The 27263-nt window shown below is 42.6% G+C and overlaps 1 protein-coding gene across 36 annotated transcripts in view; it reads left to right on the top strand.

Annotated features, from left to right (window-relative positions):
* The window catches only part of ANK3 (ankyrin 3), an 853965-nt gene that overhangs the window by 745149 nt on the left and 81553 nt on the right, over positions 1-27263 (top strand). For all 36 annotated transcript variants that reach the window (XM_069753584.1, XM_069753587.1, XM_069753586.1 and 33 more), the window contains 2 exons: positions 5388-5494; positions 17916-18140. In XM_069753584.1, the coding sequence (XP_069609685.1) occupies positions 5388-5494; positions 17916-18140 (332 nt within the window). The remainder of the gene's footprint in view (positions 1-5387; positions 5495-17915; positions 18141-27263) is intronic.

The following is a 27263-nucleotide window of genomic DNA, read 5'->3' as shown; positions in this document are numbered from 1 at the left end:
GTAAGTAATCAAGCCAGAAATCCAGCTTCCTGTCCTTCAAACAGGTCCCTTCCGTAATAAAACTACCATAATTGTGGAGTGGCCAAAACCAAGGTAGGGGCACTGATATCACCATTGGGACAGTTTTCTTAATGAAATTATATTTGTAAATTCCATCTATTTTCAGTTTGAATAACTGAAAACCAGTTCTATTTTACCGTATATAGAGACCTAATTCACAACAGTTGGTGGACTTTTAAGGTGAATCCTTGATTAATCATCAACCGAATCTCAGCCAATTTGTATTCCTGTCAGTCCTAAAGCCAAGTTCACATGTCCAGTAATCATCCGTTAGAACAGATCCAGCAGCAATCCATTGGCAAAAAATTGTCCAGATGCAAATTTTTAAAGAACTGACTTCAGCTGGTTCTGTTTTTTTAACATTGAAGTCTATAGAAAAACACATTTGTTAAATAGCCATCCGTTATCTTCTGTTTGAAACTGATCCAGTGAGCAAGCAAAAAATGTCTTTTTCAAATGTATTTTGCAAGCTGAAAGCAAGGACCTCCAACATGGTATTTTCCGAAATATTGCCTGTAGCACGTGCCACGCCAGAGAGGCAACGGGAGATTAGGGAGGTTAATAAGTGGCTCAAGAATTTGTATATGAGCCGACTTCTCAGTTGGCTACAGGTTCTACGCTAGGGATGGGCTGCACCTCAATGGGGAAGGTGCAGCTGTGATGGGGGAGAAAATGGCTAGACGGTGGGAGGAGTGTTTAAACTAGGGACTAGGTGGGAGGGTATTCATTTTATAGGAGGGGAAGATAGTGCAGATAGAGACCTGGGCACAAATAAGGAAGTTGGGGGTGGCGGTGGCATGGGGGGGTGGGGTTAGAACAATTAATCATTTAAGAAAGAATAGAGGTACAGAGTGATACATAAATTGAATGTATACTAATGCCAGAAGCCTCGGCAACAAAATGGAGGAATTAGAATTAATGTTGTTAGAGCATAATTATGACATGGTGGAGATATCTGAGACATGGCTGGATGAGAGCCATGTCAGGGCTGTTAACTTGCAGGGTTATAGTCTGTTCAGAAATGACTGCACGGATAAGCATGGGGGAGGTGTGTGTCTATATATAAAATCATCCTTAAAACCCATCCTGCGTGATGATAATATAGGTGAATCTAATGAAAATGTAGAGTCCCTGTGGGTGGAGATAAGGGGAGGGGGAACAAATTATAAATTAATAATAGGGATTTGTTATAAGTCTCCAAAAATAATGGAAGCAACGGAGAATATCCTCATAAAGCAAATAGATGAAGCTGCGACTCAAGGAGAAGTCATTATTGTGGGGGACTTCAACTACCCTCAAATAGATTGCAGTTCCAGCAAAGGTAATCGGTTTTTGACAACTATGAGAGACAATTACCTTTCACAACTGGTTCAGGACCCAACAAGAAGGGGGGCACTGCTCGACCTAATATTAACCAACAGGCCAGACCGCATATCAAATATATGGGTTGGGGGTCACTTGGGTAATAGTGATCACAAAATAATAAGTTTTCATGTATCCTTTAAATAGATGTGTAGTAGAGGGGTTACAAGGACACTAAACTTCAGGAGGGCAAATTTCCAACGGATGAGAGATGATCTTGGCGCAATTAACTGGGACGATATCCTAATAGGTCGGTTTCACATTAGCGTTTTCCTGATCTGCGAAGGGCTGCAGACTTCCTCCGTGAAGGCTGTATGCGGATGCTTCCGCATGCGTCGTTTTGACGATGCGGCGACCAGCATAGGACGCAGTTCGTAGCAATTTTTTTTTCTCCGCATCGTCAAAACGACGCATGCGGAAGCATCCGCATACAGCCGCACGACCTGCGTACCTAATGTTAAAGATAGGTACGCAGGCCGCATGCGGCCCGCATGCAGAAGTAGGCGGAGATAGCAGTGGAGGTGCAGCTGAGGGCGGTGCTTCACGGAGGAAGTCCGCAGCCCTCCGCAGATCATAAAAACGCTAGTGTGAAACTAGCCTAAGACATAAAAATACACAAAGAAAATGGGAGACGTTTATTAGCATCCTGGATAGGACCTGTGCACAGTATATACCATATGGGAATAAACATACTAGAAATAGGAGGAAACAAATATGGATAAATAGAGCTGTAAGGGGCGCAATAAGTGACAAAAAGAAAGCATTTAGAGAATTAAAGGAAGTAGGTGGTGATGAGGCATTAAATAAATACAGAAAATGAAATAAATTCTGTAAAAAGCAAATCAAGGCAGCAAAGATTGAGACAGAGAGACTCATTGCCAGAAAGAGTAAAAATAATCCCAAAATATTCTTTAACTACGTGAATAGTAAGAAAGTAAAAAATGATAGTGTAGGCCCCCTTAAAAATAGTCTGGGTGAAATGGTGGATGAGGATGAGGAAAAAGCCTCATGCTAAATGACTTTTTTTCATCAGTATTTACATAAGAAAATCCCATGACGGACAATATGATCAGTGATAACAAAAATTCCCCATTAAGTGTCACCTGCTTAACCCAGCAGGAAGTACATCTGCGTCTAAAAATCACTAAAATTGACAAATCTCCGGGCCCGGATGGGATACACCCCCGAGTACTGCAAGAATTAAGTACAGTCATTGATAGACCATTATTTTTAGTCTTTAAGGCTAGGTTCAAATTGCGTTAGTGGGTGTCCGCTAACGGAATCCATTACATGGCGCAATTGTCGCAATTAATGCTATCTAATGGATCTGTTAGCGCACCCATTGACTGCAATGTGCTAATGGATCGCTAACGCATTGCTAACGTATGCCTTTTTTGGCATGCGTCAGCGATGTCCCGTTATTTTCGGACGGACCTCGAATGCTGCTTGCAGCGTTCAGAGTGCGTTCTTCACTAGCGCAGATCGGGCATCTGCGCTAGCGGGATTGCCAAACGCAATCCCTTTTTAGACATTGCGTTAGCGCATTCCGTTAGCGTATCTGCTAACCGGATTGCTCTAACGCAATGTGAACCTAGCCTAACCCCTTTCTGACCTCGGACGGAATAGTACGTCCGAGGTCAGAGCCCCCGCGGTGAGCCCGCATCAAAGCTGACATGTGCCCGCAATAGCGGCGGGTGAAATTAAACTAATTCAAAACTACAGTAAGCCCAGCCCCATGTAACACACAAACATACGCTTTTCTGGTCAGTAAAATTAATGAGACCATCTTGCTCTGTTGACCATGTATGTATTCTTAGTTTTTTCTCCATTTATTTGCCAATTTTTTTCTATTAAAACACTTTGATTACTTTGGAAAGTGTAAGCCTCGTCCTGTGAGAGGTTAGCGGTCGTCAGGAAGCGGAACGGCTGCAGAGCTCTAAAAAGGGATCTTTGAGCGTATACAACTCCGTTAACATGCTAATTACAATTAAGGGAAATTTTTAATCCCGTTCATTTTCGGAAACCATCTGCTTCACTTTAGGTCACTGACAATCCTGTAACAAGCCGCTGTCAGGTGTCTAAATAATACATTTATTAATGAACAGGGGGAAGCACTTGGCAGGAAAATGTCTACCGGTGCACCTGGGCTAATAGGTAATTGTGCGCCACTCACATAGGATTATCTGGGTTATGTAAGTCAATATGTTCAGAACAATAAAGTTTCCAGCGCATACGGCCAACAAAGGGCTATATGTCGTGGAAACATTGCTCCATCTGCTTTCCTTTACATGCCATGCAAAGTACAAGAATAGAGAAAGCTTTACTATCTGCATATCTGCTCAATATAGAAGAATTTTTTTTTTACCTATCAAAGACAATGATATTAGAGTGTTTTACCAGGACTCTCTACCTTTAAGATAGGTCACTAATATCAGATCGGTGAATTGAAAAGAGAGTCCTGTACCAATTATGGTGACTACGCAATGTGTAGAGTTGTGTCACTCCCAAAACCCTGTTAGACATTCAGTCTTAGCAATATAACTAATTAAATAAGTAATATATATTATTTCAAAGTGATCTTTCCTACCTTTCGTTAGTCTGAAGAATGAGAACTTTGCTAGATTCCTTGAATAGATTCAGTAAATTCTAATGGATCCTGGATACTTTTTAAGTGTTTTTTATACAGTTGACAAAATTTAGACTGCAATACTGTGTCCAGCTAAAAAAGAGTCATATACTAAAGCCTTTGGATTCTGTTTGCATCATCATACTAAATTACTCCCTTGGGAATTCTGGCTGAATCCCATTTTGGGACCATTCATCTGGATCCCTTCAAAGAATGATGGATATGGAGCACTGGCCTAATCTAAACCCAGCCTTATGGGCTCTAGCTTTTCAAATATGTCATACTTTACTAGTACCCTTGAATTGTACATTGGTCTGTCTTAGAGATATTGAGGGTAATACAGTTGTGCTCAAAAGTTTACAAACCCCGGCAGAAAACACAGAAGTTTGACAATAAATGGCTTCACCCAACTACTAACCATGAGTGGAGAAAAAGTTTTGGTGTCATCATTCATATTCTCTGAAAAAAAGGCCAAGAAAGCAAAAATTCTGCCGGGGTATGTAAACTTTTGAGCACAACAGTAGCTGAACACATCTTGTTGATTTCTGTTCCCTAACAACCATGAACCTTAAAATGGAATTTCATCAAAGAAACGCTCCCCTTCAATATTAAAACAAATAAATGGGTTATAGATGGTGCGTCTACACTCACAAATAATGTTCACGATTTGGTATTGAGGGGGGTCACCAAGTGTCCAACAATTGGTATCCTGATATTTAAAGACAATAAAACTGATTTGAAAACTACTTAAAAGGTTATTTTAATTTTATCAAGCGGGTAAAATTTCAAAATGCTTGCAACATCGTTCCAATTTAATTATTAAAATTCATCTTCGGTCTTAAGAACGGAGGGATTTTACATTTGATAGCCTACTGATCATTGTCTATGTCATCAGCCACCGTTGCAGTTTCATAAGCGGAGGCAGGTCTGTTAGGTATGGAGTGCAGCGCTTACAAGCTCTTTCCAATAAAGCTATGAAGTGCTGCTCTGAACCTGGCCAGACCACTAGACTTGCCCATCTTCAGTGCCACTGGACTCCATTGATGCTACAGTGGCAAAGCTGCCCCTGCTTACAGCATCAGAGAGCGCACTGTTCGGGCAACTAATGAAGAGTGCTTTGCCCCCGGAAAATAAGAAGCCGGGTGACAGGGGAGCTGTGTGCCCTTAATAATGAACATGGGATAAGCTATGTAAACAAAATCATCCATACAGAATGTTGGTGTGGTTTTCTTTCATACAAATGGCTCATTATTGCCTCTTTCTATCAGGTTAGTATTGGTAATAGTACAGATTATGGCATTTTCCAGATTACTTACCAGTTGTTCTGTCTCTATTTCAGCATAATTCCTTTACAAGAGAGTTTGACTCGGATTCACTGAGGCACTATAGCTGGGCTGCAGACACTTTGGACAACGTCAATCTTGTCTCAAGCCCTGTGCATTCTGGGTAAGTTGAAAATCTCAGGGGTTTTTAACCATTTTGTTTTATATACTGCATAGTTGTTTTTTGTCAACTTAGCCAATTGAACCTGTCTATTGTTTGAAATGGGGAAAAAAAAAACCAACATGTTATGAGATTTTGTGACATTTGACAATGGATCCATATGGGCTAGAGAAGACCCTGGGGATAGACTATCAACTGAGAGAGAAAAAGAAGTCACAACAGTCAAAAGTGAGCAAAGTGCTTTTGCATGCCAGTAGATCCAGGGCAATCATTGAGTAAAAATGTATTTTTAACTGTTTATGGCGCAGTTTATGGCCCAGCATTTCTGCCCTTGCTGACATTAACCTCTGAGCATTGCTGAGTCTTCTCTGTGTCTGCTTTGCCGCAGCAGTAGAAATCATATATAATCTATACATTTTAATGTTGTTTTTTATATATAGGACCATATATATATATATCATCACACTGCATTATATATGCAAAATCTGCAAGAGAATCATCCAAATAGCTGATTTTGTAGTATTGTATTAGATTTGCTCTCAATTAGCGGAGAGTAAGTTTACCAGGAATCTCTGAATTTCTGCCAGCACTCTGTAAGGAGTAAGATGATTTTACATTGGAAGGAAGCCTTTGGGTGACATACAGTGGGGCAAAAAAGTATTTAGTCAGTCAGCAATAGTGCAAGTTCCACCACTTAAAAAGATGAGAGGCGTCTGTAATTTACATCATAGGTAGACCTCAACTATGGGAGACAAACTGAGAAAAAAAAATCCAGAAAATCACATTGTCTGTTTTTTTAACAATTTATTTGCATATTATGGTGGAAAATAAGTATTTGGTCAGAAACAAACAATCAAGATCTCTGGCTCTCACAGACATGTAACTTCTTCTTTAAGAGTTTCCTCTTTCCTCCACTCATTACCTGTAGTAATGGCACCTGTTTAAACTTGTTATCAGTATAAAAAGACACCTGTGCACACCCTCAAACAGTCTGACTCCAAACTCCACTATGGTGAAGACCAAAGAGCTGTCAAAGGACACCAGAAACAAAATTGTAGCCCTGCACCAGGCTGGGAAGACTGAATCTGCAATAGCCAACCAGCTTGGAGTGAAGAAATCAACAGTGGGAGCAATAATTAGAAAATGGAAGACATACAAGACCACTGATAATCTCCCTCGATCTGGGGCTCCACGCAAAATCCCACCCCGTGGGGTCAGAATGATCACAAGAACGGTGAGCAAAAATCCCAGAACCACGCGGGGGGACCTAGTGAATGAACTGCAGAGATCTGGGACCAATGTAACAAGGCCTACCATAAGTAACACACTATGCCACCATGGACTCAGATCCTGCAGTGCCAGACGTGTCCCACTGCTTAAGCCAGTACATGTCCGGGCCCGTCTGAAGTTTGCTAGAGAGCATTTGGATGATCCAGAGGAGTTTTGGGAGAATGTCCTATGGTCTGATGAAACCAAACTGGAACTGTTTGGTAGAAACACAACTTGTCGTGTTTGGAGGAAAAAGAATACTGAGTTGCATCCATCAAACACCATACTTACTGTAAAGCATGGTGGTGGAAACATCATGCTTTGGGGCTGTTTCTCTGCAAAGGGGCCAGGACGACTGATCCGGGTACATGAAAGAATGAATGGGGCCATGTATCGTGAGATTTTGAGTGCAAACCTCCTTCCATCAGCAAGGGCATTGAAGATGAAACGTGGCTGGGTCTTTCAACATGACAATGATCCAAAGCACACCGCCAGGGCAACGAAGGAGTGGCTTCGTAAGAAGCATTTCAAGGTCCTGGAGTGGCCTAGCCAGTCTCCAGATCTCAACCCTATAGAAAACCTTTGGAGGGAGTTGAAAGTCCGTGTTGCCAAGCGAAAAGCCAAAAACATCACTGCTCTAGAGGAGATCTGCATGGAGGAATGGGCCAACATACCAACAACAGTGTGTGGCAACCTTGTGAAGACTTACAGAAAACGTTTGACCTCTGTCATTGCCAACAAAGGATATATTACAAAGTATTGAGATGAAATTTTGTTTCTGACCAAATACTTATTTTCCACCATAATATGCAAATACATTGTTAAAAAAACAGACAATGTGATTTTCTGGATTTTTTTTTCTCAGTTTGTCTCCCATAGTTGAGGTCTACCTATGATGTAAATTACAGACGCCTCTCATCTTTTTAAGTGGTGGAACTTGCACTATTGCTGACTGACTAAATACTTTTTTGCCCCACTGTATCGCATTATATGCCCATATTATGGAGTAGAATGTTACCTTTAGTCAGATATATTCATTGGTAGATCCTCAAGACATTTTCCTTCTACTGTACATATGTTTACACAAGATGTTAACAGAATTATATAGAATTCATAGTCAGGTTATACTGCTGTATAGCAGTAAGCAGCTTCAGTCTCCTGAAGGATCAGCTATTCAATGGTGGGAAATACAAAATTGCCTGCAGTTTTATATATATGTGTATGTGTATATATATATATGTGTATGTGTATATATATATGTGTATGTGTATATATATATATATATATATATATATATATATATATATATATATATAGTAACGTTGTACCCGCTCAGGTGCGTAGGAGGAAACAGGAGGCACATTCTCTTTAATGTCCATGTGGGCTTATTTGCTCCATAAACCAGCAAGACAGGAACAGAAAGGAAAACAGTCCGTACATCAGGCCGACATAGCATAAAAGTCCATAGAAAAGCTCTGCTCTTCTCAGGCCTGTGGGAACACAGGCTGTGCAACGTCCTGCACTCAGGCTCTATCTGCAGCCACAGACCACTCTGTAGTGTTCAGCCTGGACACATGGAAGTCTGTCCACATTGGCAGACTCCCAAACACTCTCACACCATGTGCTACACACCTCCATTATGTAGCCTGAAACCACACCCATTGGTGAGGTAATGTCACATGATTAGACATGTGGTTATGACATCAGCACAGGTCCTGAAACAAACATAGACAGGCATGGTTATGCCCCTTACCCACGGGTGAGGTATATGGGTAGCCAGACCCTCCCATCTCTCATAGCTACCCGTAACCCGGACCCAAATATCCTAAACAATTCCTAATTGCTTTATGTGTACTAAAGAAAACACTCCGGGTTACATCACAGCAACAAGCCTTCTCTGTGATACATACCTCCCGTCGACTATACAACCTTTAGCCACGCTACAATAGATATATATATATATATATATATATATATATATATATATATATACATATACACTGTGAATATATAAATGTATCTGTATATACAGTGAGTACGGAACGTATTCAGACCCCTTTAAATTTTTCACTCTTTGTTTCATTGCAGCCATTTGGTAAATTTAAAAAAGTTAATTTTTTTACTCATTAATGTACACTCTGCTCCCCATCTTGACTGAAAAAAACTGAAATGTAGATATTTTTGTAAATGTATTAAAAAAGAAAAACTGAAATATCACATGGTCATAAGTATTCTGACCCTTTGCTCAGACACTCTTATTTAAGTCACATGCTGTCCATTTCCTTGTGATCCTCCTTGAGATGGTTCTACTCCTTCATTGGAGCCCAGCTGTGTTTAATTAAACTGATAGGACTTGATTTGGAAAGACACACACCTGTCTATATAAGACCTCACCGCTCACAGTGCATGTCAGACTAAATGAGAATCATGAGATCAAAGAAACTGACCAAGGAGCTCAGAGACAGAATTGTGGCAAGGTACAGATCTGGCCAAGGTTACAAAAGAATTTCTTCAGTACTCAAGGTTCCTAAGAGCACAGTGGCCTCCATAATCCTTAAATGGAAGAAGTTTGGGACCAACAGAAGTCTTTCTAGACCTGGCCATCCAGCCAAACTGAGCAATTGTGGGAGAAGAACCTTGGTGAAAGAGGTAAAGAAGAACCCCAAGATCACTGTGGCTGAGCTCTAGAGATGCAGTAGGGAGATGGGAGAAAGTTCCACAAAGTCGACTATCACTGCAGCCCTCCACCAGTCGGGCTGTTATGGCAGAATACATTTCAAAAACCTGACCTGCACATCCAAACATAGACTAAGTGTGAACAGGTGCTGAACCCAGAGTCGCCAACTCGTATATAGTTAAGTAAATAAGGCAGCACACTGCAGCGCTAAAACATGCAAACTTGAAAACACGAAATTTGAACTGCATTACTGCACTAGAAATATGAAAAATGAGAGCTTTTAGCGCATAAAAATGGCCAATTTTATGTGTACCTGGTAGCCCCTTTACGGCATCTCTCTTATACGAGGTCCTACGCTTGCCTTCCTCGCTGAGAATAAACGTCTCCATCTGAATGGGTGCATGTGAAACCTCTTCTTAGACTAAAATTCTCTCTCTCTGTGGAGGGGTATTGGACCTGCTGTAATTAAAACACCTGAAGCTAGGAGGCGGAGTGCACGATCAGAAGGCTAAAGAATACATTTCAAAAACCTGACCGGCACATCCAAACATAGACTCAGTGTGAACAGGTGCTGAACCCAGAGTCGCCAACTCGTATATAGTTAAGTAAATAAGGCAGAATGACCCGACAGAAGCCTCTCCTCAGTGCAAGACATATGAAAGCCCACATACAATTTGCTAAAAAAACACATGAAGGACTCCCAGACTATGAGACATAGGATTATCTGGTCTGATGAGACGAAGATAGACGTTTTTGGTGATAATTCTAAGCAGTATGTGTGGAGAAAACAAGGCACTGCTCATCACCTGCCCAATACAATCCCAACAGTGAAACATGGTGGTGGCTGCATCATGCTATGGGGATGTTTTTCAGTTGCAGGGACAGGATGATTGGTTGCAATTGAAGGAAACATGAATGCGGCCAAGTACAGAGATATCATGGATGAAAACCTCTTCCAGAGTGCTTTGGACCTCAGACTTGGCCGAAGGTTCTTCTTCCAACAAGATAATGACCCTAAACACACAGCTAAATAACAAAGGAGTGGCTTCAGAACAACTCTGTGACTGACCATTCTTGACTGGCCCAGCCAGAACCCTGACCTAAACTCAATTGAGCATCTCTGGAGAGACCTGAAAATGGCTGTCCACCAACTTTCACCATCCAACCTGATGGAACTGGAGAGGATCTGCAAGGAAGAATTGCAGAGGACCCCCAAATCCAGGTGTGAAAAACTTGTTGCATCATTCCCAAGAAGACTGGGTCTGATTACTTTCCGTACCCTCTGTAATTCCCCCTACATTTTGCTGGAGCATAATTTGGAAGGTGATGGGTGCTATGCGGTATATCCGCAATAAGTGCTTGTGCAGACAAATGTATTTTGGGTCCATGTGCGATCCAATCTTCTCCTATGGGGCCGTGCACATATCCGATTTATTCCGCAGACAAATTCTGTCTGAAGAAAAAATCTCAACATGCTTTATTTGCATCCAATATTTGGATCACACTCGGCCATGCTATTCAATGAGTCCGTGGAAAAAATTGGACTACACTCGGATGACATCTGAGTGCAGTCTGGTTTTCAAAGACTGACAAAATGGAGAAGTGAAGAAGATGGAGAATTTGTTTTTTTTTTAACTTCTCCACATCCGAGAAAATCGGATCATATTGTGCTCACACTCTGATCAAACCCTGATCAGAGTGTGATTAGCATAATTAGCAAGATTATCTCAGAAGAGGTGACCCGAGCCTTATATAGAAAGAAAGCGGCGCGCTCATGATGACTCATGTTTCTCTCCTTTGCTACCCATATGGTTCTTTACATTGATACATTTTTTGCTTGTGTATAACTGTTTATATGATTATTTTTCCATTTTGCTTTTCCATATTATTTTGCAGCTATTACTCTTCACTTCCACTGTATGATGCAAGGTGATCATGCTGATTTGTGTGCGCTTGTGCCAATTTGTGTTAAAAGTACTAACTGGATTTTCGCTGCTGTATTTATTTTTTTAAGTGGGCAATAAGATAGAGAATGCATTGAATGCAGTTATTTAATGTGGCTGTGGTGGATTAGCATGCTGGTACAGAATTACAGATTGATTGATGCGTTAGATTGGTGAAGAAACATAAAATTCACTACTATTTTCTGCTATCATATTAAAAATGTCAAAATTATATATCACAGATTGGAATTATCTATTAATGTATCCCCATCATCTTCTGTGGTGCTGTACAATGTTATACTAAGAACAATTACACGGCAATAACAATATAATACTGTACCGTAACGTGCCACCTTAGTTCCTCAGAGGCGGTACATGGTGGCACTGAGAGAGCTAGGCATTTGCAATAGAAACTCATGGTTGGGTCATATGGGCGTTGCTTACCTTCACACAGCCATAGAGTTAAAAGGTTTTTCCAGGATTTTAATATTTATGGCCCACGTAATCATTAGACCAATATCAACTTGATTGACAGTGTAATGATTATGTTGACCTCCTAGCTCTCCCTCGACAATTGGTTACCTCCCAGCTCTCCCTCGACAATTGGTGACCTCCCAGCTCTCCCTCGACAATTGGTGACCTCCCAGCTCTCCCTCGACAACTGGTGACCTCCCAGCTCTCCCTCGACAATTGGTAACCTCCCAACTCTCCCTCGACAATTGGTGACCTCCCAGCTCTCCTTCGACAATTGGTGACCTCCCAGCTCTCCCACAACAATTGGTGACCTCCCAGCTCTCCCTCGACAATTGGTGACCTCCCAGCTCTCCCTCGAAAATTGGTGACCTTCCAGTTCTCCTTCGACAATTGGTGACCTCCCTGCTCTCCCTCGACAATTGGTGACCTCCCAACTCTCCCTCGACTGTTGGTGACCTCCCAGCTCTCCCTCGACAATTGGTGACCTCCCAGCTCTCCCTCGAAAATTGGTGACCTCCCAGCTCTCCTTCGACAATTGGTGACCTCCCAGCTCTCCCTCGACAACTGGTGACCTCCCAGCTCTCCCTCGACAATTGGTGACCTCCCAGCTCTCCTTCGACAATTGGTGACCTCCCAGCTCTCCCTTGACAATTGGTGACCTCCCAGCTCTCCCTCGACAATTGGTGACCTCCCAGCTCTCCCTTGACAATTGGTGACCTCCCAGCTCTCCCTCGAAAATTGGTGACCTCCCAGCTCTCCTTCGACAATTGGTGACCTCCCAGCTCTCCTTCGACAATTGGTGACCTCCCAGCTCTCCCTCGACAATTGGTGACCTCCCAGCTCTCCCTCGACAATTGGTGGCCTCCCAGCTCTCCCTCGACAATTGGTGACCTCCCAGCTCTCCCTTGACAATTGGTGACCTCCCAGCTCTCCCTCGAAAATTGTTGACCTCCCAGCTCTCCCTCGACAATTGGTGACCTCCCAGCTCTCCCTCGACAATTGGTGACCTCCCAGCTCTCCCTCGACAATTGGTGACCTCCCAGCTCTCCCTCGACAATTGGTGACCTCTCAGCTCTCCCTCGACAATTGATGTAAGGGGAGGTAAGGATCCAGTAAGTCTTGATTTCAGACTATAATAAGGTATAAGAAAAAAGCCAGCTCACTCACCGATGTAGTTCAATCTGTACAGAAGCACAAGATCCACACCACTGCCCGGCGTGAGTACGCACTGAGAAGGACAGGAAGATGATCCAGCTTCTGATCCACAACTCAAATCGTAAGATTAAAAACATGAAATCTTTATTTCCAAGATTAAAAGTATATCCAGGGTTTCAAAAAACACCAGTGACTTCCCATATTTGTGAGTTTTTGACACTTTGTACTTTTAATCTTCGAAATAAAGACTTCATGTTTTTTATCACACCAATTTGAGTTGTCGGATCAGGATCTGGATCACCTTCCTCTCTTTCTCAGTTGTTTTCAGACTGCCAATCCTTTCATTCTCGGCGAATTAAGCCACCGCCGAAACAGTGTGGCAGCAGCTCTCTCATAGAGGGAATAGGAGCACTGGACGGAGCTCTTCTGTGTATGGAGAAGTTGGGGGCAATAGCTGGCGGCTGAATGATCTGACGAACAGCTGTGTATTGTGTATGGGGACATTTTCCATAGGACATTATTATCAGATCCATGAGCATCACCTCCAGTGATCAGCTGATTAAGATCACGTTATTGTGTGCCAAGCACAGCTCTGTATGTTTTGTAGTGCCTGTGCTTGGTACTGCTGCTCCTTCGAGCATGGAAATAGTGTGGATAGCTAGTCTGGGAATTTAGGCTGTGTTCATAGACTCAGTTCTGAGCCATTACGTGGCGGTTTCAACAGATTTGATTCTTCTCACAATTATGATGGAAACCATGAGACAAGTGGAGTAGCGTTGTGGCTTGCCATGGACCCCGCTGTACTAAAATAGGGTTTGTCATCTATTTAAAGATAGTGTGAGCATAGCCTTACATGCACCAATTACTAGCAAGTCTTTAAAGGGAATTTGTCACCAGGTTTTTGCCGCCTAAGGCTACTTTCACACTAGCGTCGGCCCGTCGCAGTGCGTCGGGCCGACGTACCGACGTATCCTGTGCCAACGCAGCACAACGGGGGCTGTGGATGCATTATTACAACGCATCCGCTGCCCCATTATGAGTTGCGGGGAGGAGGGGGCGGAGTTCCGGCCGCGCATGCGCGGTCGGAAATGGCGGACACAACGCACCAAAAAAACGTTACAAGCAACGTTTTTTGGTGCCGACAGTCCGCTACAACACGACGCAACCGTCGCACGACGATTGGGACGTGTCGCAATGCGTCGCTAATACAAGCCCATGGAGAAAAAACGCAATCTGCAAACAACTTTGCAGGATGCGTTTTTTTCTGCAAAACGACGGATTGCGACGTGCGTCGTACGACGCTAGTGTGAAAGTAGCCTAACCAAACAGCGCTGTAATGTCGAGACATAGACCCTGATTCCAATGATATGTCACTTACTGGGATCCTTAGTGTAGTTTTCTTGAAATCACTGCTTTACCAGCAGCAGATTTTCACTAGAAGACTCGCAAACCTGCTGCCAGGTAGTCCTCCATATATATGAGCCCTGTATAACCTCATCACTAATTGGCAGCTTTCTGCCTATGCACATTGTACACACAGTGGTCAATCAGAGCTCAGCATTCAGAGCACTGGTAGATCGGCAGCAGAGAAAACAGGGATTGTATCAAAACTGCAGTAAGCAGCCCAGTAAGTGATATATTACTGGAATCATGGTCTCTGCCCCTACGTCATGCTGCTCTCAGATGAGGTAGCAAAAATCTGATGGCAGATTCCCTTTAAGCTCGCCATATATCATTGAAGTTCTTGTTGCAGCTTGGTTCACGTTCAGTGTGGTAGAGATAATGTTTTATTACATGGCGTCCATTCTGTCCCATTGAGGTGGTCTATGACCTCTATATGGTCTAATATGGGATATGGACAGGGGTTGTCTTTACGGGAATCCAGTTTGCATTGTTGGTAAGTTCTACATAGAAATATTAAATTTCTGGACTCAGAAGTAAGAATAGTCCTTGTGCTAACAGAACACAGTGCACCCTGATTTTATAAGTGTGTTTTGATTAGAAAGGTCTTTTCTTGCTTAATATGGCAGTCATATCGATGCAGAATTGTTAGTGAATCAGTCAGTGCAGGGTCTGAGGATTCACATTACACAATGCTAGGGGAAACCTGAGGATATCCCATAACCTGTGGGGCCATTCTGTCCCTTATTGATCAAACCGGTTTAAATCAAAGGCGCTTTGTGTGCCTGATACAGGCGCTGCTTGTCTGTGGTCACGGGAGCCGACTGCTGCCAGAAGAACTGTGTCTGGCGTAATTGTATGACAAGGACGGCTGCACTAATCAGTGACGGACAAAGTAAATGTATGTTCAGGATGGAAGACTTGCCAAGGTTTACTCAATAGGAAAACTTCTGACATTCACGGTATAATATATACCCAAGGCTTCAGCAGCAGCTCATATACTGCAGCCACGGCTATAGAAAAAGAGTCTCTTTAACAAAAACCCAGAAAACATTCACTTTCCAATAGCATGCACATTTTATATACTTGGTCTTCCACAACCTCACCTTTTTAGCAGGTTTTTGTCTGTTCCTCACCCTTTTTTAAACCTCCTACCCAGCTGTTTCTGTTTCAGTTAATGAGCGTGTTTCCACCTACAAATGCAAATCCGTTAATTATCACTTGTTTGTTATGATCCCTGACCTTGCACAAGGTGCGGTCACACCAAATATTGATTTGATTGAGATTTCACTTTTTTTTCATTCACTTTACATTTTGTTAATTCATAAAAATAAACAATGAACACTTCTATGTTTGAAAGCATAATTATTTTGCAGCATTTTTTTCCACACCTGCCTGAAACTTTTGCCACAGTTCTGTAAATCTAGTCTTGTTAGCCAAGGGGACAGAATCGATGCCCACAGAAGAGAGTTGAGGACCACACCCCCTTGGCTAAAAAGACTAGATTTACACACAGGGAATAGGAGGTCATCTCTTAAAAGCTCAGAAGGTGCAGTAACAAAGAAGTACGACACTAGATGCAAGGATCAGTGACATTCAGATCAGCTAGAAAATGTTATATATTTATAACAGGTGATAAGTCCTCTTTAAATGTGTGCCTATATTGGCTGCTACATCCAAGAGCATCTGATAGAGAATTACTGTCCTCGTCCATCCAGATTTTACAACTATCACATATTTGAAACTAACTAGAGTGGTTTTGATCTGATGCATGTAAATTTGCAGTTTGCGTCTGGATGGACCAGTTCAGAGATTTTATTTTAATACGTGAATGTTCACTTTAAACCGAATATTGTTTTTTAAGTCTAAATTGTGTGCTGATTAATTCCATAAAACATCTTTATAGCGGTCACAGCTCCAATATACCTGCTCCCTTTCATACAGCTGTTAAATGAAATGTGCAAAGTTCTCATAGACTTCAGTCACCACTAGAGGGAGCTAACTGCATACTGTTTTATTATTGAGCCCAATGTATGAATCGTATGCATGGCTCTACTTAACGGATTTATTCATCATGCTGAACAAGTATTACATCTGTTCTCCCGATCAGCTGATGCATCAGCCAGGCCCCTGCTGAAACTACGTGAGAACTGTTTGCTACCCACAGTCAAAAGCAACTGCGGCATGTAGGTGGTTAAAATGAGGGAGGGAGCGAGCTCCCTATGTCAGACCAATGCCACCCTACCCTGATGATGGGGGTACTAATATGTTGTCATGGTGGACTGGGGCTGTCCACGGAGCCCAAATCTGTCAATTTTGTCCTCCTCTTAGACCCAGCAAATTAGGGTCTAATAGAATCCCTGTTGGCCTGATGTATTGCAGTGTCTTACATAAGCGATCAAGATCAAACAAGTTCAAGTACCCAAGAGGAACTAGATATAAAAAGTGACAAAAAAAAGTGAAAAAAAAAAAATAAAATATATATATATATATATATATATATATATATATATATATATATATATATATAGGGATAAATGTAACTTTTTATTTACATATATGTATAAATGTTAATAAAAAGGTTACCTTTATCCCTTAGACATCTCTTTATTATTTAAAAAAAAAAACAAATCAAACAATGATAAAAGCATATAATTGGTATTGCCATGTTCGTAACGATCCTGCCTGTAAAAATGTCACATTAGTTATGCCGTAGAGTGAACGCCATATGAAAATAAGGGGCAAAATTGCTGTTATCGTTCATCTTCCTCCCTAACATTGTAATAAAAACCATTAAAAAAATGTGCGTACCCCAAAATGGTACTAATAAACACGTCATCTCATCCAGCAAAATACGAGCCCCCACAGAGCTCCTTCGATGGAAAAGTAAGAAGTTATGGCTCTCAGAATATGGCGACACAAATACAAATGATTTTCTTTTCAATGGATTTTTTCGGACAAAAGTATGAAAGTGTAAATAAAAAGATCTATAGAAATTATCATGTTGACCTGATGAAACATGTCAGTAATTCCACTTGGTGAACATTGTAAAAGAAAAAAAGAACCTAAAAAAAAATAAACAATAAAATTGCAGAATTGTTTTTTTTAGCCTCAAAATACATGCACTTATGTAAAAAAACAAAAAAACAATTGTCGGCAAAGGTGGACCACCCAGCTCCTGAACTCCCCCCTGCTGCAAACTAGAGTTTTATCATATAACTGTATGTCCATGTGGCGAATTTGGAGCTATGAAATGGAGCCTTGACCTTATAAAGATATACATATATATAGAAATTAATCAGAACTGAATTTTGCACTTCAAATATTGCATTTGCATGATAAACCTATCCAAAGTTATTATACTTGCACCATTGATCTTCCTGGGGCGCTTGGAATATTAATTATTACAGCTAATCAGAGAAACTGCATGAATAGCTGAATATATATCGTCTTTTATTTTTCCTTGTCGCTTTTTTACTGACACCTGTTGTTCTGTTTTTAACAGTTTCCTGGTAAGCTTCATGGTGGACGCCCGTGGTGGCTCAATGAGAGGAAGCCGACACAATGGCATGAGAATCGTTATCCCACCAAGGAAATGCACAGCTCCAACTCGTATTACCTGCCGCCTGGTCAAGAGGCACAAATTAGCAACACCACCACCAATGGTAGAAGGAGAAGGATTGGCAAGTCGTTTAGTTGAAATGGGCCCAGCAGGGGCTCAGTTTTTGGGGTGAGTTACCTTATTATACATTTTATTTATACGTTATTCTTTTCATTTGCAGTTTAAGATAAGTTTTTATACCATGATATCCGATAAAGCTATATGTACATGCCGATTCCATAGTGACATTCATACAGAATGATCGACATCCAAAATCATATCTTTACCCATTGAATTAACTATAATGTATTTATTATGTAGATTATTTTTTTTACATCTATGACCTTTTTAAGAAAGCCGTTACACCTTTCATTCTGCAACAGATCAGTTTAGAAGACAGCTGTGACGGCACTGCACTCTCCAGAAAATATTATCTTTTGAATTTTGCACTATGTTCTCCGCTGGAAGAATTACTCCTTTATACAGTACGCAAACACATTGTGTGAGACATATGAATGACAGCCCTGATCTCCTGGTCTAACTCCCTGCATGATTAGAAAATACAGAGAGTAAAAGCACAGATCACTAAAACTATTCAGATAAGGTCCCGTCAGTCAGTGTCGAGAGAGGCTGCACAGCTGAGTTTAGCTGTGTCAGATTACAAACACTTCTATCAGCTCTCATCCTCTCATAGCACAAACACCTCTGCTGTATGTCTACCTTCCACCACCACCCCCCACACACACAAACACCTAGAGCTGAAAGTACAAAGGTGTCAGTAACACATTTATAGAAATAAACTTGGCACTCAACTTTGGATAAAGGCAGAAAAGGAAATGACTTTAATGTACATCCATAAGCAGTACATAACACATATATGTCTGTTGTGCTCAGCTCAACTTGTAATTACACTGCAGTGAGATCAGACCAAGCTGTCACTATATGTCTCACACAGGCGTAGCTCAGAACAGGCAGGTTACCCCTGTGTGATACATACAGTGAGAGACAACCTGATCTCACTGTTGAGAGATTACAAGTTGCCCTGAGCACAACGGACCTAAGTCTGACTATGACAACTTTAAACTCTCAGCTCCAGACAAGCAGTATGGACATCTCTAGTGATGGGTTATCTTAAGGAGAAATCAGGATCATCTGTCTGAAATCAGACATGTCAGGTCCTTAAGTCCCCCAACAATCATCTGTCCAGGGCATATACATTACACTGGAAGCTGAACCCATCGATATCAGCAATTTCAGCTACTGTTATTCAAATGTGGGGGATTTTACTCTGTTATGTGTCCCTTCTCTACTGGTAACCCTGCTTCTTTAAGCCAGCCATACACATTAGATGGCTTTCTGCCGAATTATGCTTAGACCGATCGTTTGGCCAACAGCCATGTTGGCCATCTCTCCCATGTACAGGCGTGCTAGTTCAGCTGAGTGCTCCAGTGTTCTCTATGACAAAACTGCAGACAGACATTGGACATGCTTGATCGACATCTCCCACGACGAAGTCCCCATTTACACATTAGAATTTTGGCTGAACTGATCAATATCAGGGGGAGCTGCGGGAACGTACCTCCAGCCACATTCCAACTAGCTGTGCATGGCCTCACTCAACACCAAATTGAGCGAGGTTGTACACATCTCTTCGGAACGTGGCTGGGAGTATTCATATCACATACTTCTGGTCGCATGATGGCTCGGGTCTTACTACTGGCATTGGAGAATCCTCCCAGTGCGCATTGTGCATAATGTGAGGATTCTCCTAGAATGACAGAAGACGTTTGTAAAAAAACTGGACTCCCCGTTTAAGTGTCCTTTCACATGGTCAGATAAACATGCCTGCTTACAGAGGTGCTGCCAACAAATCTCAATTTGTAGGTCAACATAGATGTGTCAATCAACGATGTACAAACAAATTATACCCGATCCTTTGACGACTGCACATTTACACTGAACACTGATTCAACAATTGTTTGGGCTGTTTTTACCATGTGTATGAAGTCCTTAAAGGGGTTTTCCGGTCAGAGAATATTGATGATCTATCCATAGGTCCCCTACTGATTAGCGTTTTTTTGCTCTGCCGGTGGCCAAATGTAAACAGATGGAACAAAGTTCCATTTAATGTGTAGTGGCTGCTGCCGTGTCCATCACAACAACTCCTATTCAAGAGAATAAGAGATGTTCTGCAGCACTCAGCAGCAGCCCTACACTACGCTCCACGCTTTGCAACTTTGTTTCACCTGTTTACATCCGGCAAACGCCAAAGCTCGTAAGAGCGGATGACTTGGTTTGCCAGATGTCGATCTCTCCACCAATCTAATATTGATGATCTATCCCGTCACCAGTATCCTCTGACCAGATAACCTCTTCAACTCTTTGACTACCGAAGACTCTGACATTCACATTTACTGTAGGCTGTAAAACGAGATTTTTAACTTAACTAGCCTGTTGTGCTGACATCCATTGGCCAATGTGAAAACTACAATATTTCATCATTTATTTTTTGCATGACAGGCCAGCATAATTATGTCACTGATGATAGCGCCCATTTAAAGTGACTAATTATGCATTTATGGTTAAAAAAAAAAAAAGCACAAACAACCTTGCAATGTGTGATACTGACTAAAGTCCGCTATTTCATACAGCCTGTGTCTTTTTTTCGTTTTTACTTATTTAAAATAAAGATTACATCTTCTCATATCACAAAGACATGAAAGCCATATCAGATTAATAATGAATATTTCATTATTAAATAATTCAGATACTTCACCATTAGTTGGCAGTGAAGCCGACCGAAACGATAATGTTAGTGTAAGTGCCATATTCTATTTTGCAAGCAATCATACCGGTGACATTGCTGTATTATCCATCTTCATGGCAGGCAGCAAACCTCATGGTATGGACTAGACCTTAAAACCCAGATTGCTTCTACTGTTCTGAAACGCTGCATTACAGAACTTCTCACATTTTGATGTGGTTGCTTTGTGTCTGTAATGCAAATTCTTAGAACTTCCAGTGATTGTACGCGGGCTGTCAATGCATATGCTTTATGCTATTGACCACTAGGTCCATGAATGCCCTCTCCTTAGACTGCATGCAGAACTTTACTTTATTTTCCAAAGCGGACACCAGACTTGTGGCATATAGTGATGAGCGAACGTGCTCGGGTACGGTGTTATCAGAGCATGCTCGGGTGCTAACCGAGTGTCTTCGGCGTGCTTGAGTCCCTGCGCCTTCATGTCTCACCGCTACTACACAATCGCAACACATGCATGGATTAGGCAATCCCTGCATATGTTGCGGATGTCGAACAGCTGCGAGACAAGCTACCGCAAGGACTCGGAACATATTTTTCGAGCACGCCGAAGTCACTCGGTTAGCACCCGAGTAAGCACCAAAAACACCTTACACGAGGACATTCGTTCATTACTAGTGGCATAAAACCGGCAATTATTGTCTGGAGTGGCCTCCCCAATCCTAATTTCCCCTTCTTATTTCTCTTCTTGCTGCATGGATGTTATTCAGTAAACTGCATCTTCCTACTAATTCCCCCCCTCTAAACGAGGGAGAGAGCTTGATTAGCCGAATCCTGCAGCTTGGGCCTCAAGGGACAAAATTTATTGGGTAGGATGCTGCATTGTTAAACCAAAAATTAAGGCTTTAAATGGTCGAAGGGTTTTTTTTTGGACATTTTCTATTATTTTTCATCCACATTTTTTTTTTTTCTTTTCTGTTACAATTTTTAAGTGAAGTCATGTTGGTGAAGGGAGAGTGGCTTGTCTATCGCTGACTTTATTGTGCTTTTAGGCATGTGAAACTCACAGCAAACAATGATTTCTTTTAAGTTGCTTTTTTTTTTTTTTTTTCATGATTGCTATATTTTCGTCTGTTTTTTTTTTTTATGTTAGTGCCTCATCTAACACGTTGTAGTTTGGAGAGACAGTATTTTCATATAATTTTGTTCAAGAGAAGGTATTCGCAGTTAATGGAAAATTGTATGCAATTACATATACTATGACATTTCTACATGTGCTTGTTTAGTACGGTAAGTCATTTGTACGCATGGTTTCCATTGCTCTGCTGTTATATAATTATATGTCTGCCACAGTCAGAATGAATGTGGGACCTAGACACCCCGGTGGGTTCAGTTACACAGAGGAGAGGTTTCCAGCTGAATGAAAGCACTGAATGAGTTCTTCATTCCCAGCTGGCGGTGGGAGCGAGCTGCTTATCAGTAGCCATACTTCAAAGAATTCCAGTCATGTGAACAGTAAGGAATGTTCTTCTCTTGTCTGAACATGGCGGCCTGATATTTGCAGAAACACAGGCTCAGTCTATGTGTGTATTGGAATAATTATCCTGTTCTGGCAAGCCTGCAAAAGTTCCATTCTGCCAGTCGAAATTGCCACCGAGCTGACTATTAGAGTTTTGCAGAAATATGGTAAGAACAGCCTTTTTACGATGAATGAATTCACTCCTAGTAACAACAGTTAAATAAGTTTTATTTTTAGTATTTAAAGAGTTTATCCAGGACTTTTTTTACTACATGCCTAAAAACTAACAGGGAGGTAGTTGCTAAAAGATGCATCTACCTGCCTGTTGTACCCGGCGCCAGCTCACAGTGATCATCGACTGCTCCTGACGGCAATTCACCGGCTTCATGTCAGCAGAGAAGCTTTTCTTCTCCCGGGCTGCTCTGTCAATACAGCGTGACTGCTGACATCATGCTGATTGACAGCCGCCTCCCCATAGTTAGGCAGTGAGGAGACAGTTGTCAATCAGCATGACATTGGCAGTCGCACCCTGTTAACAGAGCAGAGCTGCAGAGAAGCTGTTGATCGGTCAACGTGACGTCAGCAGAAGCCACTGATTTGCCAGCAGGAGCGGTCTGTGAGGGCTCATAGTAAAAAAGAAAAATTAAATAGTACTGGATAAACCCTTTAAAGGAACACTCCTAGAAAAACTGATATATTGTTTTAGTGCCTGATGGATTGGGGTATGACTACTACCTACGCCCCCTACACACTAAGCATAAGGCCATAAGCACAATCACATGGAGCCTGTACAGCAGTACACACAATGCAGTTTGCTCCTTAGTATACAGCCACATTGCCTCTGTACTGCTGTACAAGCTCATTCAGACATTTCATCAATGTTTTTTTATCAGAGTTTCATCAGTTTGTTCGGTGTCAGTTTTAACCATCATATTTTGGTCAGAATTTCATCACTTTTTCAAGAATGAAAAACAAAATTAACGACATTTTCTTAACCTTCTCATACTGAATAGTTAGTGAAAAATGAACTGCACACAGATGACATCCAAGTGTTATCACATTTATTTCACAGACTCATAGATTTGTAATGGTGAGTCTACTCAAAGACATGTCTATAAATTTTGTGCTGACCACTCGGTTGGCAAACATACTCAGACACTTCAACAACCTTGCAGACTATCGTAGGTACGAGTGCTATCCATGGAAAATACAAACAGGACTTGTATGAGAAAAACTGACATCTGAATGAGCCCTTAGGCTCCATCAATCAACTGAAGCTAAATGTGCTTGTGTCCTTGCTCCTTAAACAGGTTTTCTGAGAATGTAATAAAATGTCCCTAGTCAGGTAATTAAAATATCAACCCAACATAGTCAAGTGTCAGGACTGTCTGAAGTCTGAAGAAACAAAGCTCCCAAGATCTGTATCTCATCTAACAAAGGAGCTGTATCATAAGCACACATACCAGAGATGGAACAAGGACTGTGATAGGAGAAGAAATAAATCTTCTCCTTGGCTAGTTACACACAGAGGACTGAGCCTGGTGAACTGATTACTGAAGCCAGAAGCCACGCAACCTAGTTGATTATTGGAAAATCTCAGAGCACAAATGTATAATCATAAAGGCATAAATATACCGTATATAAAAAAGAAAACCTGAAAGGTTTTGGATTACCCCAAGTCATAATAGTGTTTTATTGATAATGTAGGAGGAAAGAAAAAATAATACCATTATGGAACAATGCATATTCAGTATATTCAAGTACAGTATCTATTGTTGTAATACTAGTTTGAGGTATACAGTGAAAAGGCACAACTGCGAGCAACTAGCATTATATTTTATGAACCGCATCGGAATCACTAAGTTAATCATTACTTATTGAATGACATTGGGCACATTCCAACATCTGGTTAGCTTTGCCTGATAACATTCCGAGTGGTCATGTACTGTTGCAAGCTGTGGAAGCATAATAGGCAACTCACTAGAATCATTAAGATTCTACGAGGACAACCCCTTCTTAAGCTAAATGTTCAGCCCCGATAAAATAATAAAGCCTACACCTCCCGTGCCAGCTGCATTCCCGCTGTGTCGGCGCTCGCTCTCTCCGGGGCTGTGATGCCGTGTTGTGACACGTGATGCTGGCACCCAATCAGCGCTGGTGTCACTGTCTCCACCTTCGAACAAATTGGACATGTAGAAGAAGCCAGGGATCAGCTGTAGCCCGGACTTCTTCCTCATGTTCAGTTTCTCTGAAGGCGTTGATAGTGACGCCAGTGCTGATTGGGCGCCAGGCATGAAGTGTCATTCCACTGGATCACAGCCCCAGGACTGCGAGTACCAACACCGCTGGAATGGAGCGGCACGGGAGGTGAGTATAGGCTTTACTATTTTATCGAGGCATAACATTTAGTTTAAGAATGGGTTGTTCTAGTAGTGGACAACCTCTTTAAGCTTTAAGACCCCTCCTGGCTCTATACTCTGGTTTCTCTACAGAACATAACAATCTTTTCCCTTTTCCTAATATTTTAAAAAAGCTATTGTCAGTCACAGTGAAATGACACATTAAAGGGGTTATCTGGGAATTTTTTTTAAAATGTGCCTAAGTACTAACAGGCGGATAGTTGCTAAGTACCTGCCTGTTGTGCCCAGTGCTGATCTCTGCTGGCACAGAGCAGTCTCAGACCACTTCTTCCGGCAATTCACTGGCTTCTGCTGATGTCATGTCGACAGAGCAGCCGCTCTGCTCTGCTGACTGGTCGTGACTGCCAACATCATGCTGATAAACAACCGGCTGACTAATGCTTAACCCCTTCCCGACCTGTGACACAGCGTATGCGTCATGAAAGTCGGTGCCAATCCGACCTGTGACGCATATGCTGTGTCACAGAAAGATCGCGTCCCTGCAGATCGGGTGAAAGGGTTAACTCCCATTTCACCCGATCTGCAGGGAGAGGGGGAGTGGTAGTTTAGCCCAGGGGGGGTGGCTTCACCCCCCGTGGCTACGATCGCTCTGATTGGCTGTTGAAAGTGAAACTGCCAATCAGAGCGATTTGTAATATTTCACCTAAAAAACTGGTGAAATATTACAATCCAGCCATGGCCGATGCTGCAATATCATCGGCCATGGCTGGAAACACTTATGTGCCCCCACCCCACCGATCGCCCCCCAGCCCCCCGATCTGTGGTCCGCTCCCCTCCGTCCTGTGCTCCGCTCCCCCGTCCTCCTGTCCGCTCCCCCCGTGCTCCAATCACACCCCCCGTGCTCCAGTCAAACCCCCCCGCACTCCGATCCCCCCCCCGCACAGCGATCCCCCCCCCGTGCTCCGATCCACCCCCCTGCACAGCGTTCCCCCACCCCGTGCTCCAATCCACCCCCCCGTGTTCCGATCCACCCCTCCCATGCTCCGATCCACCCCCCCCGTGCTCCGACGCCCCCCCGTGCCCTGATCTCCCCCCCTTATACTTACCTGGCCTCCCGGGATCCGTCCGTCTTCTTTCCTGGGCGCCGCCATCTTCCAAAATGATGGGCGCATGTGTAGTGCGCCCGCCGAATCTGCCGGCCGGCAGATTCGTTCCAAAGTGGGTTTTGATCACTGAGATAGGTTATATCTCAGTGATCAAAATAAAAAAAATAGTAAATGCCCCCCCCCCCCTTTGTCACCCCCATAGGTAGGGACAATAAAAATTTTTTTTTTTTTCCACTAAGGTTGGGGTAAGAACTAGGGTTAGGGTTAGGGGTAGGGGTAGGGGTAGGGTTAGGGGTAGGGTTAGGGGTAGGGTTAGGGGTAGGGTTAGGGTTTCGGTATGTGCACACGTATTCTGTTCCTCTGCGGATTTTTCCACTGCGGATTTGATAAATCCGCAGTGCTAAACCGCTGCGGATTTATCGCGGATTTACCGCGGTTTTTCTGCGCATTTCACTGCGGTTTTACAACTGCGATTTTTCTATTGGAGCAGTTGTAAAACCGCTGTGGAATCCGCAGAAAGAAGCAACATGCTGCGGAATGTAAACCGCTGCGTTTCCGTGCAGTTTTTCTGCAGCATGTGCACAGCGATTTTTGTTTCCCATAGGTTTACATTGAACTGTAAACTCATGGGAAACTGCTGCGGATCCGCAGCATTTTCCGCAGCGTGTGCACATACCTTTAGAATTAGGCTATGTGCACACGGTGCGGATTTGGTTGCAGATCCGCAGCGGATTGGCCGCTGCGGATCCGCAGCAGTGTTCCATCAGGTTTACAGTACCATGTAAACCTATGGAAAACCAAATCCGCTGTGCCCATGGTGCGGAAAATACCACGCGGAAATGCTGCGTTGTATTTTCTGCAGCATGTCAATTCTTTGCGCGGATTCCGCAGCGTTTTACACCTGTTCCTCAATAGGAATCCACAGGTGAAATCCGCACAAAAAACACTGGAAATCCACGGTAAATCCGCAGGTAAAACGCAGTGCCCTTTACCCGCGGATTTTTCAAAAATGATGCTGAAAAATCTCACACGAATCCGCAACGTGGGCACATAGCCTTAGGGTTAGGGTTGGAATTAGGGTTGTGATTAGGGTTGTGATTAGGGTTATGGCTACAGTTGGGATTAGGGTTAGGGGTGTGGGGGGGTTAGTGTTGGAGTTAGAATTGAGGGGTTTCCACTGTTTAGGCACATCAGGGGTCTCCAAACGCAACATGGCGCCACCATTGATTCCAGCCAATCTTGTATTCATAAAGTCAAATGGTGCTCCCTCACTTCCGAGCCCCGATGTGTGCCCAAACAGTGGTTTACCCCCACATATGGGGTACCAGCATACTCAGGACAAACTGCGCAACAATTACTGGGGTCCAATTTCTCCTGTTACCCTTGTGAAAATAAAAAAATGCTTGCTAAAACATCATTTTTGAGGAAAGAAAAAAGATTTTTTATTTTCACGGCTCTGCGTTGTAAACGTCTGTGAAGCACTTGGGGGTTCAAAGTGCTCACCAC

Source organism: Ranitomeya imitator, chromosome 2 (assembly GCF_032444005.1).
Source record: "Ranitomeya imitator isolate aRanImi1 chromosome 2, aRanImi1.pri, whole genome shotgun sequence".
NCBI classification, from domain to species: Eukaryota; Metazoa; Chordata; class Amphibia; order Anura; family Dendrobatidae; genus Ranitomeya; species Ranitomeya imitator.
Note: the sequence above shows the minus strand (reverse complement) of the source record. Positions and strands in the feature narration are given on the sequence as shown.